This window comes from Mesoplodon densirostris, chromosome 1 (assembly GCF_025265405.1).
Source record: "Mesoplodon densirostris isolate mMesDen1 chromosome 1, mMesDen1 primary haplotype, whole genome shotgun sequence".
NCBI lineage: Eukaryota > Metazoa > Chordata > Mammalia > Artiodactyla > Ziphiidae > Mesoplodon > Mesoplodon densirostris.
The window spans coordinates 115,718,469-115,738,496 of NC_082661.1; the positions used below are offsets into that span (position 1 = coordinate 115,718,469).

Genomic DNA, 20,028 nt, shown 5'->3' on the forward strand with positions numbered 1-20,028 from the left:
TGATTCAGACAACAGTTGGTTCCACTAAATTCCTGATCCAGACCAAAATTTGAAGATGATGCTCTATAGCATTTGTTGTAAGACACTAAGGTGCATTTTTAAATGATTAAATTTTAAAATAAAAAAATTTAAAACCAAACAAATAGAATAATATAATATATAACTCCATATAAAGCAGTACAATTTCATGACCTCTGATTTGCAAAATGTTTCAGTTTTTTTTTGAGATTTTAAAATGTATTTTTCAAAATATAGATGTGAGTCCATATTTCTCATGTTCCGACTACCAGTTAGACCTTTAAAAATATTTATAAAATACTCTGTTTAAGAAGGACTTGGAGTCTTTAGGGATTATCTGTGGCATACTAGAATAAGAGCTAGGTCTCAGGGGAGATGTGTTTGCTGGGGCCAAGCAGGCAGACCTTCCAGGAAGGGTGTTCATCATAGGAGATGTCATGTGCCAGTCAGGGAAGATGTGAGTTCCCAGAATCTTAATAATAATACAACAGCGACACTGATGATAAGAACATCCTATTATGTGGTTCCAAGTATTAAACTGGGTATTTTTCACAATACATCTTATTGAACTCTCCCTCCTTTGCCTCAGGTAAATATTATCATCCATCTTATTACAATTTTACAGAAGAGAATCAGTAAGATTGCATAATTCCCCAAAGAAGCACAGCTAATAAATGTGAGTCAGGAATCACAGCTGAGCCTGCCTGGTTCCTAAACCAGGCCCATGCCACCTTTAGGTTTAGGGCTGTAGATTAATTCCAGATCAACCCATTGATGGCAGTGAGGCTTCAAATTAGTGCCAGCCTTGATTTTTGGTGGCTCTAGGACTAGATGAGTCCAAGTCTCGAAGGTCTTCTGTACCTGAGGCATGGCAGACATGGGCACACATGGATGGGCAATCTGATTGAGACCTCAGCTTCAGAACTCAACTTTATAAAGATCCTTTGCTTTCCCAGCTAACTAAATGCTCTTTATGTAGGAAATCACTTTTCCCAAGATGGTGGCCAACTGTTGCCGTTTTCTCTGTTACTTCTGCCGTATAAGTAGGCAGAATCAGAAAGCAATGTTCGATCATCTCAGTTATTTACTGGAAAACAGCAGTGTTGGTCTTGGTAAGTAAATGTATGACTTTCATTTAATCTTTAAGATGAATAGGATTTACATATTGGATTTTAAAATTAAACTTTAATGTAAATTAAGTTGGATTAGTGCGATATGTATTGCATTCAGAAATTCAATTCTAAGTGAAAGTTTTTTTTTTTACATGGAATTCATAGTTGCAGCACAATTCAGGTTTTGTTTCATCTTTGCTTCAATTAACAGCCTCACCATCTATGAGAGGTTCAACGCCACTGGACGTAGCAGCAGCCTCGGTGATGGATAATAATGAACTAGCCTTAGCTTTGCGGGAGCCAGATCTGGAAAAGGTAAACAGCATCCCTGCCCCGTGTGTTTGTGTGAATTACACTTGTTCATAGTGGTTTCTCTAGATATTTAAATGTAATTATACTATAGTTATAATTATTATAATTATAATATACTATGTATTATAAATATGTTACATTTATATGTAATATTATAAATTATAAAGAACAAGAAATTTGAGATAAGGTATTTTCTCTGATCACGTGCATTTTTCTTTGGAAAGAGAATCAACTTACTCTATATTCTTTTGCGTTTTTGTCCTTTCCTGGTAATCTGCTGTCACTTTTGCTTTAATCATACAGTTTAGATTTCGTAAAAGAAATTGTTTTAACATCTTATATATACAATTTATATCACAGAAGTTTGCATATTACAGTGCAAGTTATCATTGATATACTGGAGGCCGTGCACTCTAAGCATATTAGGCCACATATATGTTTACCAAAATATGGATAAATTTCCCCCATGTTTTAATTGCAGTTGCATTCTAAGTGGTCTTCCTGATCCCTCCCTTGCAGCCAGAGTGAGTCTCTTGAAAGGATCACATTAATCCTCTGCCCAGAACTCTGGAAAGACTTCCTATCTCACTTTGAGCATACACTTAGAGGCATTGCAATAGCTCCATCCAATCAGTTCCTGCTATTCTCCGGGTCTCTCTTTTTGCTCCAGCCACGCTGGACCCCTTACTGTCACTGGAACTTGCTAGGTGTGCTCCTGCCCTAGGGCCTTTGCCCTTGCTCTTCCCTCCGTCTGCAATATTCTTCTGCCAGATGTCCTCATGGCTCTTTTCCGGACATCCTTTCAGTCATTGCTCCAAAGTCACCTTCTTTTCAGTTCTTCCGTGTCCGTGCTATAGTTTAAATATTTATGGTTTAAAATTACATTTTAATATAAATATATTTTACTAAAATCTGTATATGTATTTACCAAAATCTACTCCTTACCATAATGTAAGGCTAGTGAGTACAGGGCACTTTTTTCTCGGCTGCTCATTGCTTTTTCCCAGTCTTAGCATTGGCACTGGGTAGACGCTCAACGCATAGCTGTTGAAAGCATGAAAAAGTGAACTCTTCCCCAAATCCTTCTGACATGCCAGTCAAGCGTCATGAAGCTTTGCATCTCTAAATATAACCTCTGGAGAATTCTCTCCCATATATAATTTGAAATGTTTTTATCTACACACTGATAAAATAGCTAGTATTTTTAAAAAGTAGACAATGCTGAACACTGAGTAGGCTTTGGAGCAACTGGAACGCTCATCTACTGCTGTTGGGATGAAAAATGGTTAAGTCAGTTGGAAAGCAGTTTGGCATTATTTTTAATAAGTTGAACATACCTAACATAAATATGCACCTAGCCTTTCCACTCCTAGGTAGTTACTCAATAGTAATACAAATATATGTCCACATAGAGATGTGTACATGGTGTTGATAATGGCTTTATTCATCTGAGTCCAAAACTGGAGACAGCTCACCAGACAACTGGTGAATGGATAAACAACACTGGGGTATTTCCATAAGTAGTGAGATGCCATGATTAGGCTATAAAAAGGAATGAGGGACTGACATGTACTCCAGCATGAATGAATCTCAAAATTGTTATTCTGAGTAAAATAAGCCAGGCTCAGATATACCCATAATGGATGACTGCATGTATCAGTGTCCTAGAACATGTAAGCTAGTTTGTAGTGGCAGAAAGCAGGTTGTCAGGACCAAGGTTTGTAGGGACGGATGGTCTGCAAAAGACACGGGGACCTGAGGAGCAATGGAAAATGCTCTACATCTTGGTTGTGGGTTCTTACAGATGGATAAATCTCTCAAAGGTCATTGAATTTATACTTTAAATAGATGAATTTATTGTACATAAATTATACCTCAATAAGGATGATGTAAAATATTTTTAGCTTTATTATTTATTTATTTTTAAGCCTGGCTTAGCTTGTGACTGGGCTGGGTGTAGCTTATTTTGTTTGATAAGTTGCTCCTCCAACCATCTGCTACCATTGATAGTGACTTCTTTAGGGATTCCTTTTTTTTTTTTTTAGGGATTTCTTTTAAAACTGGTTCTGTTATGAAATCTTATATAGAGAACCAACATTCACAATAAGACAGAATATTTTAAAAGGCCAAGCTAAGCAGAAATTTTAATGTGTTAAGTTTAACAAAGCAGAAAGTTTGGTAGTATTATCCCAAACTTAATAGACAGTGAAACCGTGGTTCAAGATGATACACTAAGTTCTAATGCAGGTCAGATTTGAACCCAACGATATTTGATTCTGAGCTTAGTTTTCTCCACTTCTCTAGGTGTCCTCTCACACACACACCTTCCCCCATTACACTGATATTTTATTGTGGAAATAAATTCACTTCTTTAAAAATATCATCGTATCTCAGATGGATCTTTCACTATCTCAGATGGATTCAGGTTTTACACTGGGCCAGAGGCCATTAGGCATATTTAAAGCTTATCAAATATTATGACTCTTGTAGGTAAAAGTCTCAAATGATATGAAATTTAGGAATATTTTTCTTTCATAGAGTTCATTCATAAACATTTTTACTATGATAGCACTTTGTTACAGTTTGTCAGTATTTCTTAATTCTAAGGTTTTACTAAAGGGGGTTCATATAGACGGTCATGAGATTAAAAAGAACTTGCAAAAATGCATTCGTTTTAAACCATCCCTTGATAATAACATTTACCATGTCCAGTGCAAGCTTCTAATGAGTATCTCACCCAAGGGATAACGTTTTTGTTTATCATCTTGTTTTTGCAGGTAGTGCGATATTTGGCTGGTTGTGGACTGCAAAGTTGTCCAATGCTGGTGTCGAAGGGTTATCCAGACATTGGGTGGAATCCAGTTGAAGGAGAGAGATATCTTGACTTTCTCAGATTTGCTGTCTTCTGTAATGGTAGGATGAATCGCATAGGGTCTTTTATGGTCATTATTAAAACTGAAAAAAAAATAGATGTATAAAATAATGAGGCATCCCAGCATTTTCATGAAGGAAGTAGGTAGTAGTAAAGAAATTGAATATTTTATAATCAGTAGGCTTTTTCACAGTAATAATTTATTTTGTAATATTTATTTTGATCATGATGCTGGGCTTTCATTATTAAATAAAAATTTTTAGGCACTTACATTCTTGCTGTTTTTATAATTAGACTCTAATAATAGCTAGGACCAAGACTTCACTTCCTATAACAAATTAACAAAAATGAATAGTTTATAACTCCATCATGCTTTTCTTTACTTGGAAAATTTTAAGGGCAAGAAAAGAAATTTACTGAGTCTTACGGACAGAACACTAGTAATTTGGATTCAACTTTGGCTCTACTACTACCTTATTAGGTTTTAGTTATTTTTCTTTAAATATAAGCAGATTAGTATAACATTGTTTGCTCAGAACTTCCATGTAGTCAATGTTTGCTTACTCCTGTTCCCCGTTTGAACTTAGGGGAAAGCGTGGAGGAGAATGCAAATGTCGTGGTGAGATTGCTCATCCGGAGACCTGAGTGTTTCGGTCCTGCCTTGAGGGGGGAAGGTGGGAATGGTCTGCTCGCAGCCATGGAAGAAGCCATAAAAATAGCTGAGGATCCTTCTCGAGATGGTCCCTCACCAACTAGTGGATCCAGCAAAACCCCGTAGGTCGAATATACGCACTCTTAAGATTAAATGATACTACTTGACTTTTAATTTTACAAAATATAATTTGCGTTCTCTTAATTGCAGTCTAATTCTCTGGTACTCTGGATTTCTTCCCTTGAAAATGAAATGTGTTTTGAGAGAAGGGATGGAATTTGCTGCTGGGATAGGGTGAATGAACAAAGAGGGACCTCAGGAAGATTGTATGGATTTAGTCGGAAAAAACTTAGGTTGTATTTTGTGAATTTTCTCAGGGCTCTAGGGAGTAGTGAGTTCTTACAAATGATGGCAGGTGAGCCTTTGAATTTAGAATAGAGTTTACTGGGAGGTTAGCTGGAATGAGTTTTCATGATAATAGTAAGAGAGAAAGAGACGCTTAGCAAGAGGATGGGGACTTAACTGGTGTGTTGGCAGAGAAAAGGGGATGTTGTCACTTTGAGGAGTAAAATGCTTTATTAAGGTCTTGGTGACTGGGGAGGCAGTGACTACCTTACATTTCTCCATAGTCTTTGTTGTTAATACTTGATTCCAACAATAAATTCATCCAGGCGTGTTGCTTCCTTTTTTTTCTTTTTTGGCTGCATCACGTGGCATGCAAGTGCTAGTTCCCTGACCAGGGATCGAACCCATGTTCCCTACAGTGGAAGCATGGAGTCTTAACCACTGGACCTCCAGGGAAGTCCCAACTTTCTATTTTTTTAATCTGTGGAGCTGAGTGTCCTGCTAGGGGCCCATGTAACCGCACTGCTAGCACCACTGGTAAAGATATAACATAGGGCTTATTGGAGGCAATTTTCCAAGCAAAGAGGTAGTCCTGCAAACCCTGGTTCTCCCACTTAGAGACCTGGCGTAAATGTTCCATCGACAGCAAGGCCAGGGTTCCAGGCTGGGAGCACTCCAAGAGCAAGTTACATATTTATCAGTTAGCTGTTGAGGAACTAGGAATCCCTTAGTTTTTCTAACAAGTCGAAAATATACCAAGAGATTGCTGGTCGAGTACCACCTGAGTGGGTGTGCACCTGAGGACCTTGGGAACAGCATTGCTTCTGAGGAACAATATTGTCAACAGGCCTTGCTGTTACTCTGCAGACTGCTGAGTCCAGCTGAGGCAGCTGTCGGCCAGGCCACTAAACAAGGAATGACAGGGCCATCCAAATTTGTCTCTCATCAATGAGATAATGAAATATTTATGTTTTTCATGTTGTATTACTTGGGAGTGAGTGGGTGGGGCAGAGTAAAGAGAGAGGTGAGTAAATGGAATCACGTTTATGAAGTACTCTGGGCAAATCACCTTACTGGGTGCCTTGTACATGTCATCTTATAGGACAGATCTCTGTCACCCTTTCTCTAAATGTATGCTGTTGACAAAAGTAAACTTACCATGTTCTTCAATCAATTATTTTCTGTTAATATCTTATCTGCCAGTAGAAATGAGCAGAATCCATCAAATTAATAATTCCTCTTTTTTTTCCATTTTGAAGGAATCTTAATATTAAAGTTCCCACAGATGCCTTCTTGGTGATAGAATCTCAAATCTTGTCTTTAACCCATTTTTATTTTCCTTTTTGAAATGTCAAGCTGTATATTAAACACATATGTGAAAAGTGTCAGAAGAGGCAGAATTAATTACTGTACTGGTCCCTTTCCTCTGAGAAGTATGTAATAAATCTGAAACATCATTTTATTATATGTTTATAATTATATTATTTTATTATATTAAAATACATTATATTATTATAATATATATAATATAAAACATTATATTATTATCGTTTGCTTTTCTTTCTCTTTCTTTTGAAAATTCCATGAAAGTGATACAGAAGAGGAGGAAGATGATACCATCCACATGGGGAATGCCATCATGACATTTTATGCAGCTTTGATTGACCTGTTAGGACGCTGTGCTCCCGAAATGCATGTAAGTGCCGTGAGGTCCAAGAACAAACATCCTGGCTTATTCCTCTTTGTTAAGACATCCATCACTTGCAAAAACCACAGAAGTATCCAAAACCAGCAATCTTCATGCTCCATTAAAAATAATCGCTGCAGCCTCATTGCTGAACAAGTGTTTGTTTAGTTGGAAATATCTTCTTGGTTACAAAAATTAGTGATGAGATTTCATTATGAGTCATTAATAGACTAGTCAGTTACTAATACATCTCCAAAACTCATATAAGCCTCCCCACAGTTTAAGAAGGAAAGAACTTATTTTTCCTATACAGTGTCCTTTCCTGTTTCAGTGCATGCAGAAAGCACCACTCCTACCAAGGGTTGTTTCCTTGCTATACAATATTTAGTCCTTTTGAAGGAGCTGCTACATGTTGGCCACTGGTTTAAGGGAAAGTGGGGCTGGGAGCAGGTCATGGGGAAGGAAAGAGCTATGTAGACCCTATTGATAGTGTTTTCATAAACTTTTTGACCAAAAGGTAATTGAAGTTCATGGAACGATACTTACTTTTACTCTGTAATACATTCTGCTGTTTTCTACTTTATTCTAATCTATTCTGTTTTCTTCCATTATATTAATTTTAAAAATGTTACCCAGGGTCCATAAAATTAGCTTCATGATCTGTTGATGGGAAACAGCCAGAGTCTGAAGCACATTGACCAGTCCTGGGGAAGAAAGCAAATACACTTCTAACTGCTCTGAGCATGAAGCCAAAGTGACTGTTATAACACATCACCTTTCTCCCTACCCTTCGAATCTATGTCTTTTTTTGGGGGGGTGTAGGGGGAGTGGAGTTTGCTTGTTTGTTTTTGTCTCTTTCTCTCACACCCATAAGTTAAAACTTTCTTGCTTTCTGGATGTAATCTTTTGTTGTGAACAGAGAGGAATTGCAGGATGGAGAAATATTAGAATGTTAGAAAACCTGGAGTTTGATTTTTTGTAATGACTTAACTTGCTATCAATGAGATTTTCATTATAGTAAATGGGAATAGACTATCAAAAATTTGTGTGCTGGAAGGTCATTGCAGAGAAAAAACTTCATGCTCACAATATTCATTCTTTTCCTGTTAAGGTGGAAAATCAAAGGAACCACGAGAGAAATTATGCTAATAAATAGAAGATTTTTGTTCTATTATATTAAAGGGAAAAACAACCAAGTGACTTAATAAGGGACTGACCTTGGCACTTCAGAAATTTATTCACCTTCAACAGCCATTAATTGAGGACTTCCTAGGTGTCAGAAATTGTGCTTCTGTTTCACACTCTGTGGTGAAGGAACAGATGCGTTCCCTGGCATTGGAAGCTTCCAGTCTGTTGCAGAGATGGGCTGAGATCCTTGACTATGTCAGGTCCACAATCTTCATAGATACTTCATTAGCCAGTGAAGGTCTAAAACACCTGTTAGGATCCATGTTCACCATTTTCCCCAACATTATAAACCCATCCTTGCAAGAAATCAGGGTAGAATATAGGTGGATATACAATTACATTTTTATCACAAAACAAAAAAGGCTAAACCAGCCTAAATATTAGTATATGTTCAGAACCTAAAGATAATAATTTTTCCCTTAGTATTATTGCTCATGTTATGGATAGATATTTATATGTAATTTTGGGGGGTAAGCATTCACAGACTTATCAATCTTAAAATACTTTAATACCCCAGAGAGGATAAAAACTATTATTCTAATGGATATACCTGTTGGCCTAGAATGCAGTATGTGACTCAGTGTCTGCTGAAGTCAATGAAAATTGTGTGGCAAGTAAATATCTGTCTGTAAGCCTGAAACAGCACTTTCTGAGAGAGTTTCAACTTTATTATTTATTTTTAATTAAAAAAAATTTTAATTAAAGTATAATTGATTTATTATATTAGTTACAACATAGTAATTCAGTATTGTCATAGGTTATACTCTGTTTAAAGTTATTATAAAATATTGGCTATATTCCCTGTGCTGTACAATATAACCTTGTATCTTATTTATTTACTTATACATAATAGCTTATATCTCTTCATTCCCTACCCCTGTCTTGCCCCTCCCCACTACCCTCTTCCCATTGGTATCCACTAGTTTGTTTTCTGTAACTGTGGGTCTGTTTCTGTTTTGTTATATTTGTTCATTTGTTTTATCTTTTAGATTCCACATATAGTGATCATGTACAGTATTTGTATTTCTCTGACTTATTTCACTAAGGATAATGCCCTCCAGTTCTACCCATTTTGTTGCAAATGGCAAAATTTCATTCTTTTTTATGGCTGAGTAGTATTCTGTTGTGTGTATGTCTATCTTTCTATATCTATATCTATATAGATATAGAAAGATAGACATACACACACCACATCTTTATCCATTCTTCTGTTGATGGACACTTAGGGTGCTATATCTAGGCAATTCTGCTATGAACATTTGGGTACATATATGTTTTCAAATTAGTGTTTCTGTTTTCTTTGGATATATACCCAGGAGTGGAATTGCTGAATCATAGAGTGGTTCTATTATTAAAGAGGTCTAACTTTATATAATTAACAGAAAATTATTTTAGACTTGGATTCCCATTCTTCCAATTTTTTAGATAGAATTAGACCATTGATTTCACAAAGTTATTCTTCGTTCCTTTATTTTTCTGCCTGTAGTTGATTCATGCTGCTAAGGGAGAAGCCATCAGAATCAGGTCTATTTTGAGATCCCTGATTCCACTGGGAGATTTGGTGGGAGTAATCAGCATTGCTTTTCAGATGCCAACGATAGCCAAAGGTAAGGTGAATTTCCATTTTTTTAATTCAGTAGGATGTGGATGGTGTGATGTTTTCAATAAGATCATCAGTACCCACGGTTTCTTTCCCTGCAGCATAGTTACACTACATAAGTTTCTTTTAAAAAATGAACTACATCTGTATCATTCTTCTAGATTCCACACATATGTTAATATACAATATTTGTTTTTCTCTTTCCGACTTAACTCTGTACGACAGACTCTAGATCCATCCACATCTCTACAAATGACCCAATTTCATTCCTTTTTATGGCTGAGTAATATTCCACTGTATATATGTTAACGCATATATGTGAAATCTAGAAAAATGATACAGATGAACCAATTTGCAGGGCAGGAATAGAGATGCAGATGTAGAAAACGGATGTGTGGACATAGAGGGATGAATTGGGAGATTAGGATTGACATATATACACTCCCATGTGTAAAAAAGATAACTAGTGGGAACCTGCTGTATAGCACAGGGAGCTCCACTTGGTGCTCTGTGGTGACCTAGAGCGGTGGGATGGAGGGGTGGTGCGAGGGAGGTCCAAGAGGGAGGGAATATATGTATACATATAGGTGATTCACTTCATCATACAGCAGAAACTAACACAACATTGTAAAGAAACTATACCCCAATTTAAAAATATGTTTTTTATAAAATATTTTCTACATGCATTGTTTTTAAACAGCTCTGTTTCCAAAGAGATTCTAAGTCTTTTACAGGTGACATTTCAGTTTCCAGAAAAGGGAAATAAGCATCTCAACTGTTTTATCTAATGTCTCTCCTAGAGTTCTTTGGTCCCCTATTCTTCTCTTTCTTGACAGCAACACCTTAATTCACTCTTTTTGATAGTTTTTGTGGTCACTTTCTTATAATACTTTTTTTCTAAAACCATGGTCATAGGTTTTGACTTAGTGATTTAAAAATCGCCAGTGTGTTGAAAGAAGTGCTCTTTGCAAGACAGAGGAGAACATTTTGGAAAGATTAGTTTCTCCCCATTTTAACTCAACGTTTATTGTTCTTTCCTGTCCTATTTAGTTGAGTTATAGTAATGTTATGACTTTTTTGTCATAAATATGCAGTATATTGTCTACCTTAGGATTTAAAGGATTTTTTGTGAACTATCACAGTCACACTGAAAGCTAATTTTTAAAACACCATCTACTGGTCATTGTTAAATTTATGCTTTTTTTTTTAATCTTCTTTCTTTTTATGGAGAATGTAGATAGAAACTTGTATGTTTTTATTTTGCTGTGGTATGCATTAAATCAACTTCTAAAACTCAAACCATCAATATTTCTTCTTAGGTTTCAATGACAAGTCAGTTGGTTCTTTAAGCATCACCAGCTATTGTTGATAATTCCTATTATATATTCTGTATTTAGTATGTGAAGTTTGTTTCTAAACATTAGTACCTTGCCCCTCAGTATTAGCTAAGGCCTTTCTCATACATTTTTTTCCTAGGCCATGAGTTTTATTTTTAATTTTTATTTTATATTGGAGTATAGTTGATTTATAATGTTGTGTTAGTTTCAGGTGTACAGCAAAGTGAATCAGTTATACATATACATATATCTATTCTTTTTGAGATTCTTTTTCCAATTAGGTTATTACAGAGTATAGAGTAGAGTTCCCTGTGCTATACAGTAGGTCCTTGTTGATTATCTATTTTATATATAGTAGTGTGTATATGTCAATCCCAACCTCCTAATTTATCCCTCCCCCCACCGACCTTTCCCCTTTGGTAACCATAAGTTTGGTTTCTAAGTCTGTGAGTCTGTTTTCTGTTTTGTAAATAAGTTCATTTGTATCATTTTTTAGATTCCACATATAAGTGATACCATATGATATTTGTCTTTGTCTGACTTACTTCACTTAGTATGATCATCTCTAGGTCCATCCATGTTGCTGCAAATGGCATTATTTCATTCATTTTTATGGCTGACTAATATTCCATTGTATATATGTACCACATCTTTATCCATCCCTCTGTTGATGGACATTTAGTTTGCTTCCATGTCTTGGCTATTGTAAATAGTGCTGCAATGAACACAGGGGTGCATGTATCTTTTCGAATTATGGTTTTCTCTGGATATATGCCCAGGAGAGGGATTGCTGGATCGTATGGTAGCTCTATTTTTAGTTTTTTAAGGAAACTCTATACTGTTCTCCATAGTGGCTGCACCAATTTACATTCCCACCAACAGTGTAGCAGGGTTCCCTTTTCTCCACACCTCTCCAGCATTTGTTGTTTCTAGACTTTTTGATGAGGGCCATTCTGATGGGTCTCATACATTTTTATTATAATTATCCTAGAACTAGAGGGTAGCCCAAAATGATAATGAAAGAAGGAGGAGTTTAGAAAAATTAAGGGGCAAGTATCTAATCTCAAAAGTAGATATTCTTTTCCTGCAGCTCTTGGTCCAAACAGGTTTGGGCAGATTGTCTGAGGTAGTAATTTTAGGTGGATGAATAATGCAGGCAGCACAGGGTAAAGCCAGTGCAGCTGGCCCTCCTTGTGCCAGTTCATTTTCCAGGAGTCTGAGAGGAGCGCAGTTCATCAGCTGTATTGTCCCCAGTGTGTCTGAGGAGATGGAGAGCATAAGGCAGCAGCCAATCCATGAGTCTTCATTCCCAGGCAGCTGGAGTTGTAGCATTCCTTAAAATGAATGTCCACCTGAATGAGTGTTTCAAAAACAAATCTTATTTCAAGATCAGTGAGTTGCTTGTCATTTCCTTAGGCACAGCTTTCTGTTAGAAGAGTAGAATCCTATAACTATAAATTACCTATAATGTGATTTTTTTTTAGGAGAATGGAACTGGAATTTCTTGTAGAATTTTAATCAAAAATTAGAGCATGCTGATTTAACCTAAGGATTAAATTACCTCGGGTTGGATTTTAAATCCAATTTTACTTAGTCTAAATCTAACTTTGCCAAAGACTAGATGTGCAGCTTTGGACAAGTTATTTAACTTCCCTAAAAGTCGCTTTTTATCTTGTGGAAGATGATAATACCACCTTCATAGTGCATGTGTGAAAATTGTATGAAAGTGTGTCTGGAACATTCCTAACATAAACCTGACAACAGCACAAATGACATTGTTATTCTTATTATTGTAATTACAGGAAGGAAGGTATTAGGTGTATTAGTTATTATTAATTATAAGGAATGGAAGTGATTTGGTATTAGTCTTCAGTCTAATTTCCTTTAAAACATTGTTATTTGTTCATTTTCATGATTCACATATCAAATTCATTCATCGACTGTGAATGAAAACAAAAACGTTGTGACTGTATTCTTTCAGGATGGGTATGATCATGTATCATCTTTCCCTGGGTCCTTCTTTCTCCAACATTGCATCAGTAATAAAGATTCTGTGATAGTATTTGCAGAGTCTTATAGTGTGTGGTCAGCAGCAATGTGGCATGATTATCACATGGTCAAACAGAAAACAAGTTTGTTCTCCAGTATTTTCAATGGGCACATAATTCCCTAATTCTTCATATCAGTGATCCCCTCTATGAATCTACAGTTATACTAAGGAATTCACTCCTCTATATAGGCATCAAGCATTGACTGTTGATAGAGAAAATAATATGTCTCTCAAATATGTTTTAAATGTTATTAAATGCTATTACGATTAATGAAACATCTTTCATTTGAAAGTCAGACTGGTTCCTGGAGTTTTGTTCATTATTCTGTAATTGTCTAAGCCATAAATATGTAAATGATGTAAATGTACCATGATTATCACATAGGGTACATGAACTTTATTAATGTTTTATTAAGTTTTCAAGAGGTTCGTGTATTGAAAAGAATGCAAACCTTGCTTTACATTTTACCTTTATGATATTTACTCTTAGTTTTACAGTTTGGATTTTAGGTGCCATTTTGTTTCCTTCTCGGTATCTGGCATAATGCTATGTCCTAATCATATACACAGTTAACAAATGGATGGCCAAATAACATTTAAATGACCATGGATTTACATTGCGCTGCCATATTGCCTCAGCTAAGTCCCAGCCCTTGCTTGAGGGTAGTAGAGGAACAGAAAACCATTCACCGGATAACTATTTAAAACAAGAGAAGGCTGGAAAGTAGCCATTTGTAATCTATTTCATTAACAACAATGTGTCACCTTCTCTTTTTTAGATGGGAATGTGGTGGAGCCTGACATGTCTGCGGGGTTTTGCCCAGATCACAAGGCAGCCATGGTTTTGTTCCTTGACAGGGTCTATGGAATTGAGGTTCAAGATTTCCTCCTCCATCTTCTCGAGGTTGGCTTTCTGCCAGATCTGCGGGCTGCTGCTTCTTTAGACACGGTAATGATCTGAACAAATTACTTTTGCGACTTCTAACTCTACAATCTCTGCCATATGATATTCTTTCATAGATATATTCATTCATTCATTGTCACCAAATGGTTATTGAGTGCCTATTATATTTTTAGACAAGCATAGGGTAAACAGAAAACAAAATAGACTATATCCTCAAGGAATTCACTGAATAGTGGAGAAAATGGACAACCTGAAGAGTAAGGTAAGAATTCTGATCAGGTGCAATGGAAGACAGTAGAAAGTTTATATAACCCTAATTTGGGAGGTCACAGTGGCTCCTGTTCACTTCGAAGTCAACATAAATAATTATGCATCTCAACAAAAGCAGTTAAAGTATTGAGAAGGTTTAGTGGACATTGCTGAGTCATGCCAATTACAGTATCATCCTGGTGCCTTCATTTATTAACGTACATATAGGCTCAAATCTGTGAATCCAGATTTGAGTCCTGTGAATCCAGTGGCCAGTATTGAGAATCTGCCATTATCAGTATAAGTGTTCTACTATTTGAAACATTGTAAAATAAGCTGAAACTCTAAGTGTTATTCTAGTAGCTATAATAATACCTCTTTTTATTCTCAATTAAATGAGTCTTTTTGATATCAGAGGAAATCAGATCTTGAGTTGTCAATAGTGAAAGTTGTGAGAGGAGAATCACAAAAATAAAACTGAATTTTTTTGTTCTTTTTTGGTTGTGTTCATGTGAAATTCTGAACCTAAGTAGTATAGTTGATAACATGGTAGGACAATCAGCCTTTGGTTATTGATGCTGGTGGACATGAACAGAAATATAATTAATACTCATACATAGAATTCAGAAAGAATTTATGTATTTGAGATCTACTGTGAGAATAAACTCCTTTCTCTTACCTTTCCTAGTAAAGGGAAGCACTCACATTCTTTGATATCATTAGTGTCTTTATCTTTCATCCATCCTACCCTTGATATTTTATTTTATTAAATTTTTAAAAAGTAACTTATTTATTTATTTATTATATATTTATTTTTTTTGAGGTACGCGGGCCTCTCACTGTTGTGGCCTCTCCCGTTGCGGAGCACAGGCTCCGGACGCGCAGGCTCAGCGGCCATGGCTCACGGGCCCAGCCGCTCCGTGGCATGTGGGATCTTCCCAGACCGGGGCACAAACCCGCGTGCCCTGCATCGGCAGGTGGACTCTCAACCACTGCGCCACCAGGGAAGCCCTAATTAATTAATTAATTAATTAATTAACTAATTTTTGGCTGCGTTGGGTCTTAGTTGCTGTGCGCGGGCTTTCTCTAGTTGTGGCTAGCGGGGGCGACTCTTCGTTGTGGTGCACGGGCTTCTCATTGTGGTGTCTTCTCTTGTTGCAGAGCACGGGCTACAGGCTCAGGGGCTTCACTAGTTGTGGTACACAGGCTTAGTTGCTCCGCAGAATGTGGGATCTTCCCGGACCAGGGCTCGAACCCGTTTTCCCCTGCATTGGCAGGCATATTCTTAACCACTGCGCCACCAGGGAAGCCCCCAATATTTTATTTTAGAACGTGAACCTCTGGGGCTTTTTGAAGAGATAGATATTACTTCATTCATTTTTATCTATTTATGAGCAATTGAAAATTGATTGTTTTTTGTGATAAAAAAGCATATGAACCACAGGTAAATCTATAACAGAAGAATCCGTTTCCGTATTATGTACTTTTGTCATTTTCTAGGTAATGACAATACACGTCAACTTGTGGATCCCTTTGAAAGTTGTCTCCTGCCTAACACAAATGACTGTCTCCTCTCCAATTCCTTTCTAGGCTGCTTTGAGCGCTACAGACATGGCCCTGGCCCTCAATCGGTACCTTTGCACGGCCGTGTTGCCTTTGTTAACAAGATGTGCTCCTCTTTTTGCTGGCACTGAGCACCATGCTTCCCTCATTGACTCATTACTTCACACCGTGTACAGACTTTCTAAAGGCTGCTCACTTACCAAAGCTCAACGAGATTCCATAGAAGTGTGTTTACTCTCTATTTGTGGGTAAGTGGGCAATGAAGTCTATACCAAGTTTCTTCTTCTTTAAGAAAGAGAATTTAGTCTCTGACCCTTGACAAATTGTTTTGAATGTTGTCAACAATTTCTGGACCATACAATTAATTCATTTTATATGCTGGGGTATGAGTCTCACCAGAGTGCCCTTGCTCCTGATCAAGTTCAGGAGTGTTCCTCCAAGACCTTCTCGGTATCTAGCCATTGGATACAGTGTTGGACCAATGATGCTATTCTGGATGTTGGCGTGTGAGGTGTCTCTGGCCACGTTAGTGTAATATTAATAGATTCTCCCCTTTTCACTGTGTGATGGTTTTAACTCCTCTTCCAGAAGAGAAGAGAAAACAGAGACTTACTAAAGATAAAAAATATATGTAGTATAATATTAAAGTATGACCTATTGTGACAGTGATGAAGACAGACTATTTCCTCCAGCCTGGAAAGCCGCTTCCTATAGATAGAAGTGTTTGAAGGTCTTACTCTGAAAACCAGAAGCATATCTTCTCCTTTTGAGGTTCTGACAGTCAAAATGACAATTTCTCAGGCCTCTAGCTAGGGTAATGGTTTTTTTCTGACGGATAGGAGCTCTTGGAGGTGAAAGCTTGTAGCCTGCCCAGTACATTGGTAAAGGAAAGGTTTTCACTCATAGTGGAACGAGTGTATGGGTATAGGAGCCAGATGGGACTGAGGGAGGTTAAAAAAAAAGAAAAAAAAAAGGAGATTAGTTCATAATCTAATTTTAGTTCCCTGACCCCAAAATTCTGTGAAATGGAATCAAAATATCTATCTCACTGGCTTTTTCTGAATATTAAATGAGATGAAGCACTCAGGATTGCTGACACAGTAAATGGTCACTGTGTGTTGGTTTTCTTCCCCTTTCTCCTCTGGCAAAATTTCGGTCTCAGCCTTTTTCTCGTCCTCTTGTTCCTACACTCTATCCTCTTTCTGCTTCTGATCTAGTCATTGAAGACCCTTCCCACTCACTGGAGTGAGGGAAGAAGCATTTACTAAATTAGTAGCAACAGTGGGGTCTGCAGTTGTGAGTGGTAGCAAGGGAAAGAGCAGAAGAGGAACATCTCCTGTAGCAAATAAGGGTTGGTCTTCAGATCAGGGAGCTAGAGATGAGTTGGAAATGTAGCTTTTTACAAAAGTATGTAACTATTGGTTAATCTTTGGATTAGGAACACCTAAAATTAACATCATCTGAAGAGAGGTGTAGGTACAGTTTTTTGGCATGTATAATCTAGTCTAGTGAATTATTCTGCTTAGTTTAGACATTATTAAATGTTCATTATTAAAATTAGCTTTGTTCCACCAGCCAATTGAGACCTTCTATGATGCAGCACTTACTCAGAAGATTAGTATTTGATGTCCCCTTATTAAATGAACATGCAAAGATGCCTCTTAAGGTAAGTACAGGAAGTGTTTGTAGTTATTTGATTACTGGGTCCTCTGGCTTTGTTTCCTGTTACAATATATATATATATCTCAGATACATCATGTTTGATCTTTGATGCTGAAAAATTTCTTCCAGTTATTGAAATGGGCATGTAAGTTATAGATAGGTGTACCTCAACCTAAAATAAACAAGTAATAAAAGACCAGAGAAATCCTAAGATTGGTTTACTGTAAATCAATGGAAATAGAAATCAATGGAAAGAAAATGGGCCACAAGAAAAAGATGAGCCAAGATATTCTTAGGCTGGAAAACATGGTAATAGGCCTGGCCTAAAGTATTAGCCACGTCAAGGCATAAAGAATAGGTTTTAGAAACAACATTTTCTAAGTTGGTAATCAAATAACAGTTTCCAAATATCATTTCATAAGGATCAAATATAATCTTTATGTATATGCAGTTACAGTTTGTCACAGAGTAAAGTCCCTGACATTTTTGCTTCCCAGCTTTATTATTCTGTTCATGAATGATCAAGTTTCATTCTGTCTTATTGACTTGGGAATATTTTCCTGTCATGTAATATACCAATCCTGGCTCACGATTTTAAGGTATTAGGTGCGTACCAATGTGTGATCTAGTGGCGTGGTCTGTGTATGGAGGTCACTGTCCTGTAGTGGACTTTTTGTAGGTGACCACTGTGCTCTGCCACCTGGTAAGTAAACATCATTTCTTCCTCATGGCCACCCAGTAATTGTGCTGTGAAAAGAGGTTTAAGATAAAAATAAGCTGCTATTTTTTTCAGCTGCTCTTACACTAAACACACCTAGATACTTAACAAAAACAATCTTTCTCTACAAAAAGTGATTTGGGTTTAATAAATCTACAGAAATTGATGAATTATGTAAAGTAAGTTATATCCTTGCTGAAAATCCTGGGTTTTTTTTTACAGTTTTTATCATTTGCTTGTCATGCAAAATTTTCTTGATACAAATGAGCTGGAAAATACCTGAAAAAAGATACAGTATCACTTTATGTGATAAAACTCTTTTGCATTATAGATATTTGCCTGTTACTCTAAGCAAATTAGATCTCAATATTTCATCATTTGAGATTCCTAAATTTTGTGTGTGTGTGTGTGTGTGTGTGTGTGAGATTCGTAACTGTGAGGGAGACCAAACGAGAAGAAATATTTATACAGTAAGAGACCTAGTTAGCTTTAATAAGAGTAACGCTCAATTTATTTTCCTCCTTAGCGATAGGAAAGAGGGTCCAAAAATTTACAGTTTATTCAAAAAATATTTTTATTTTAATTATTATTAATAATAATTTTATTAACTTGGCAAATAGTTGTGAATATTTTTCAGTTTATATATCCAGAATAAATGATCCAAAGAGCTACCGAATAATTGAAAAATTCCATCCATGTCTTTGAACTTCTAGTTTAGTCCCACAAAATATTTGTAGGTTAAAAACTTAAGAAGCAACATAGACCCTCAGTAAGAAAATAAATTACATCCAAAACCACCAAAGAGCTACAGATAAAGAAATTACGGAAGTAGGGCAGTTTGGGGAGTTTACTTAGAGATGTGCATTCTGAAGCAAATCGTGAAGTGTAATGACTCAGGGTAGGTAGAGAGGAAGCACAAATATTCAGAGGTATTGTCCCTTGAGAATGCACATTTTAGGTGCTATATCCTCTGGGTCAGTGTGACATCAATCCCTCTGTTACATGCATGGATTCCAGGGGATAACAAGTCATAAAATTGTAAGTAAATGATAGCAACTAAAGTAGAACTCGGGTACACAGATAACCAAACAACCTCCTAAAGAATTCTGTTCAAGATAATTTGTGAAATTGGTCATTTGGTCTTCATCCTGTGCTCAGTGTTAAATTTAAGGAGACATCCTATATAAGATCATAGTATTCTCCAGAAGAATTCATATGGGATTGAGCATTTCCATATCAGTTATCAGTTGGCCTTATTACATGGCATTAAAATGCCATTGGGGAGGAAATGGAAAATATGTACCATGTGTCTTTAGCTCAGTGCTCTTAGAATTGTTTTCCCACCTAGCTGCTGACAAATCATTATGAAAGATGCTGGAAATACTACTGCCTGCTTGGAGGGTGGGGAAACTTTGGAGCTGCCTCAGAAGAAGAACTTCATTTATCAAGAAAGTTGTTCTGGGGCATTTTTGATGCCCTGTCTCAAAAGGTAATTGTGGTTTTATTTGTATGATAAAACAACTGAAAAACCATAGGATTTGGTAAGATAATATTCCTAGTGGAATAGTGGAATGCTGTCTTTGCTCATCAAGACTTGACATAGTTTTATTTTTTCTCTTCATTTATAACAAATGTTGAGGATGCAATTTATATTAACTTTTCATAATCATTATGGTAACATGTTTCTTGTGATCATAACATTTTCTGACTTTAAAATGGCTAAGCATTTTAGGAAATTATGCACATGGGTTGATCAGTT

At 36.6% G+C, this 20,028-nt stretch overlaps 1 protein-coding gene across 1 annotated transcript in view; it reads left to right on the forward strand.

Moving 5' to 3' along the window:
• Positions 1–20,028, forward strand: part of RYR2 (ryanodine receptor 2) — a 727,841-nt gene that overhangs the window by 519,876 nt on the left and 187,937 nt on the right. Inside the window, exons 43-52 of the mRNA XM_060096737.1 lie at positions 998–1,130; positions 1,342–1,445; positions 4,220–4,355; positions 4,902–5,088; positions 6,902–7,007; positions 9,673–9,793; positions 13,953–14,122; positions 15,917–16,137; positions 17,465–17,555; positions 19,618–19,758. Coding sequence (XP_059952720.1) covers positions 998–1,130; positions 1,342–1,445; positions 4,220–4,355; positions 4,902–5,088; positions 6,902–7,007; positions 9,673–9,793; positions 13,953–14,122; positions 15,917–16,137; positions 17,465–17,555; positions 19,618–19,758 — 1,410 coding nt within the window. The remainder of the gene's footprint in view (positions 1–997; positions 1,131–1,341; positions 1,446–4,219; positions 4,356–4,901; positions 5,089–6,901; positions 7,008–9,672; positions 9,794–13,952; positions 14,123–15,916; positions 16,138–17,464; positions 17,556–19,617; positions 19,759–20,028) is intronic.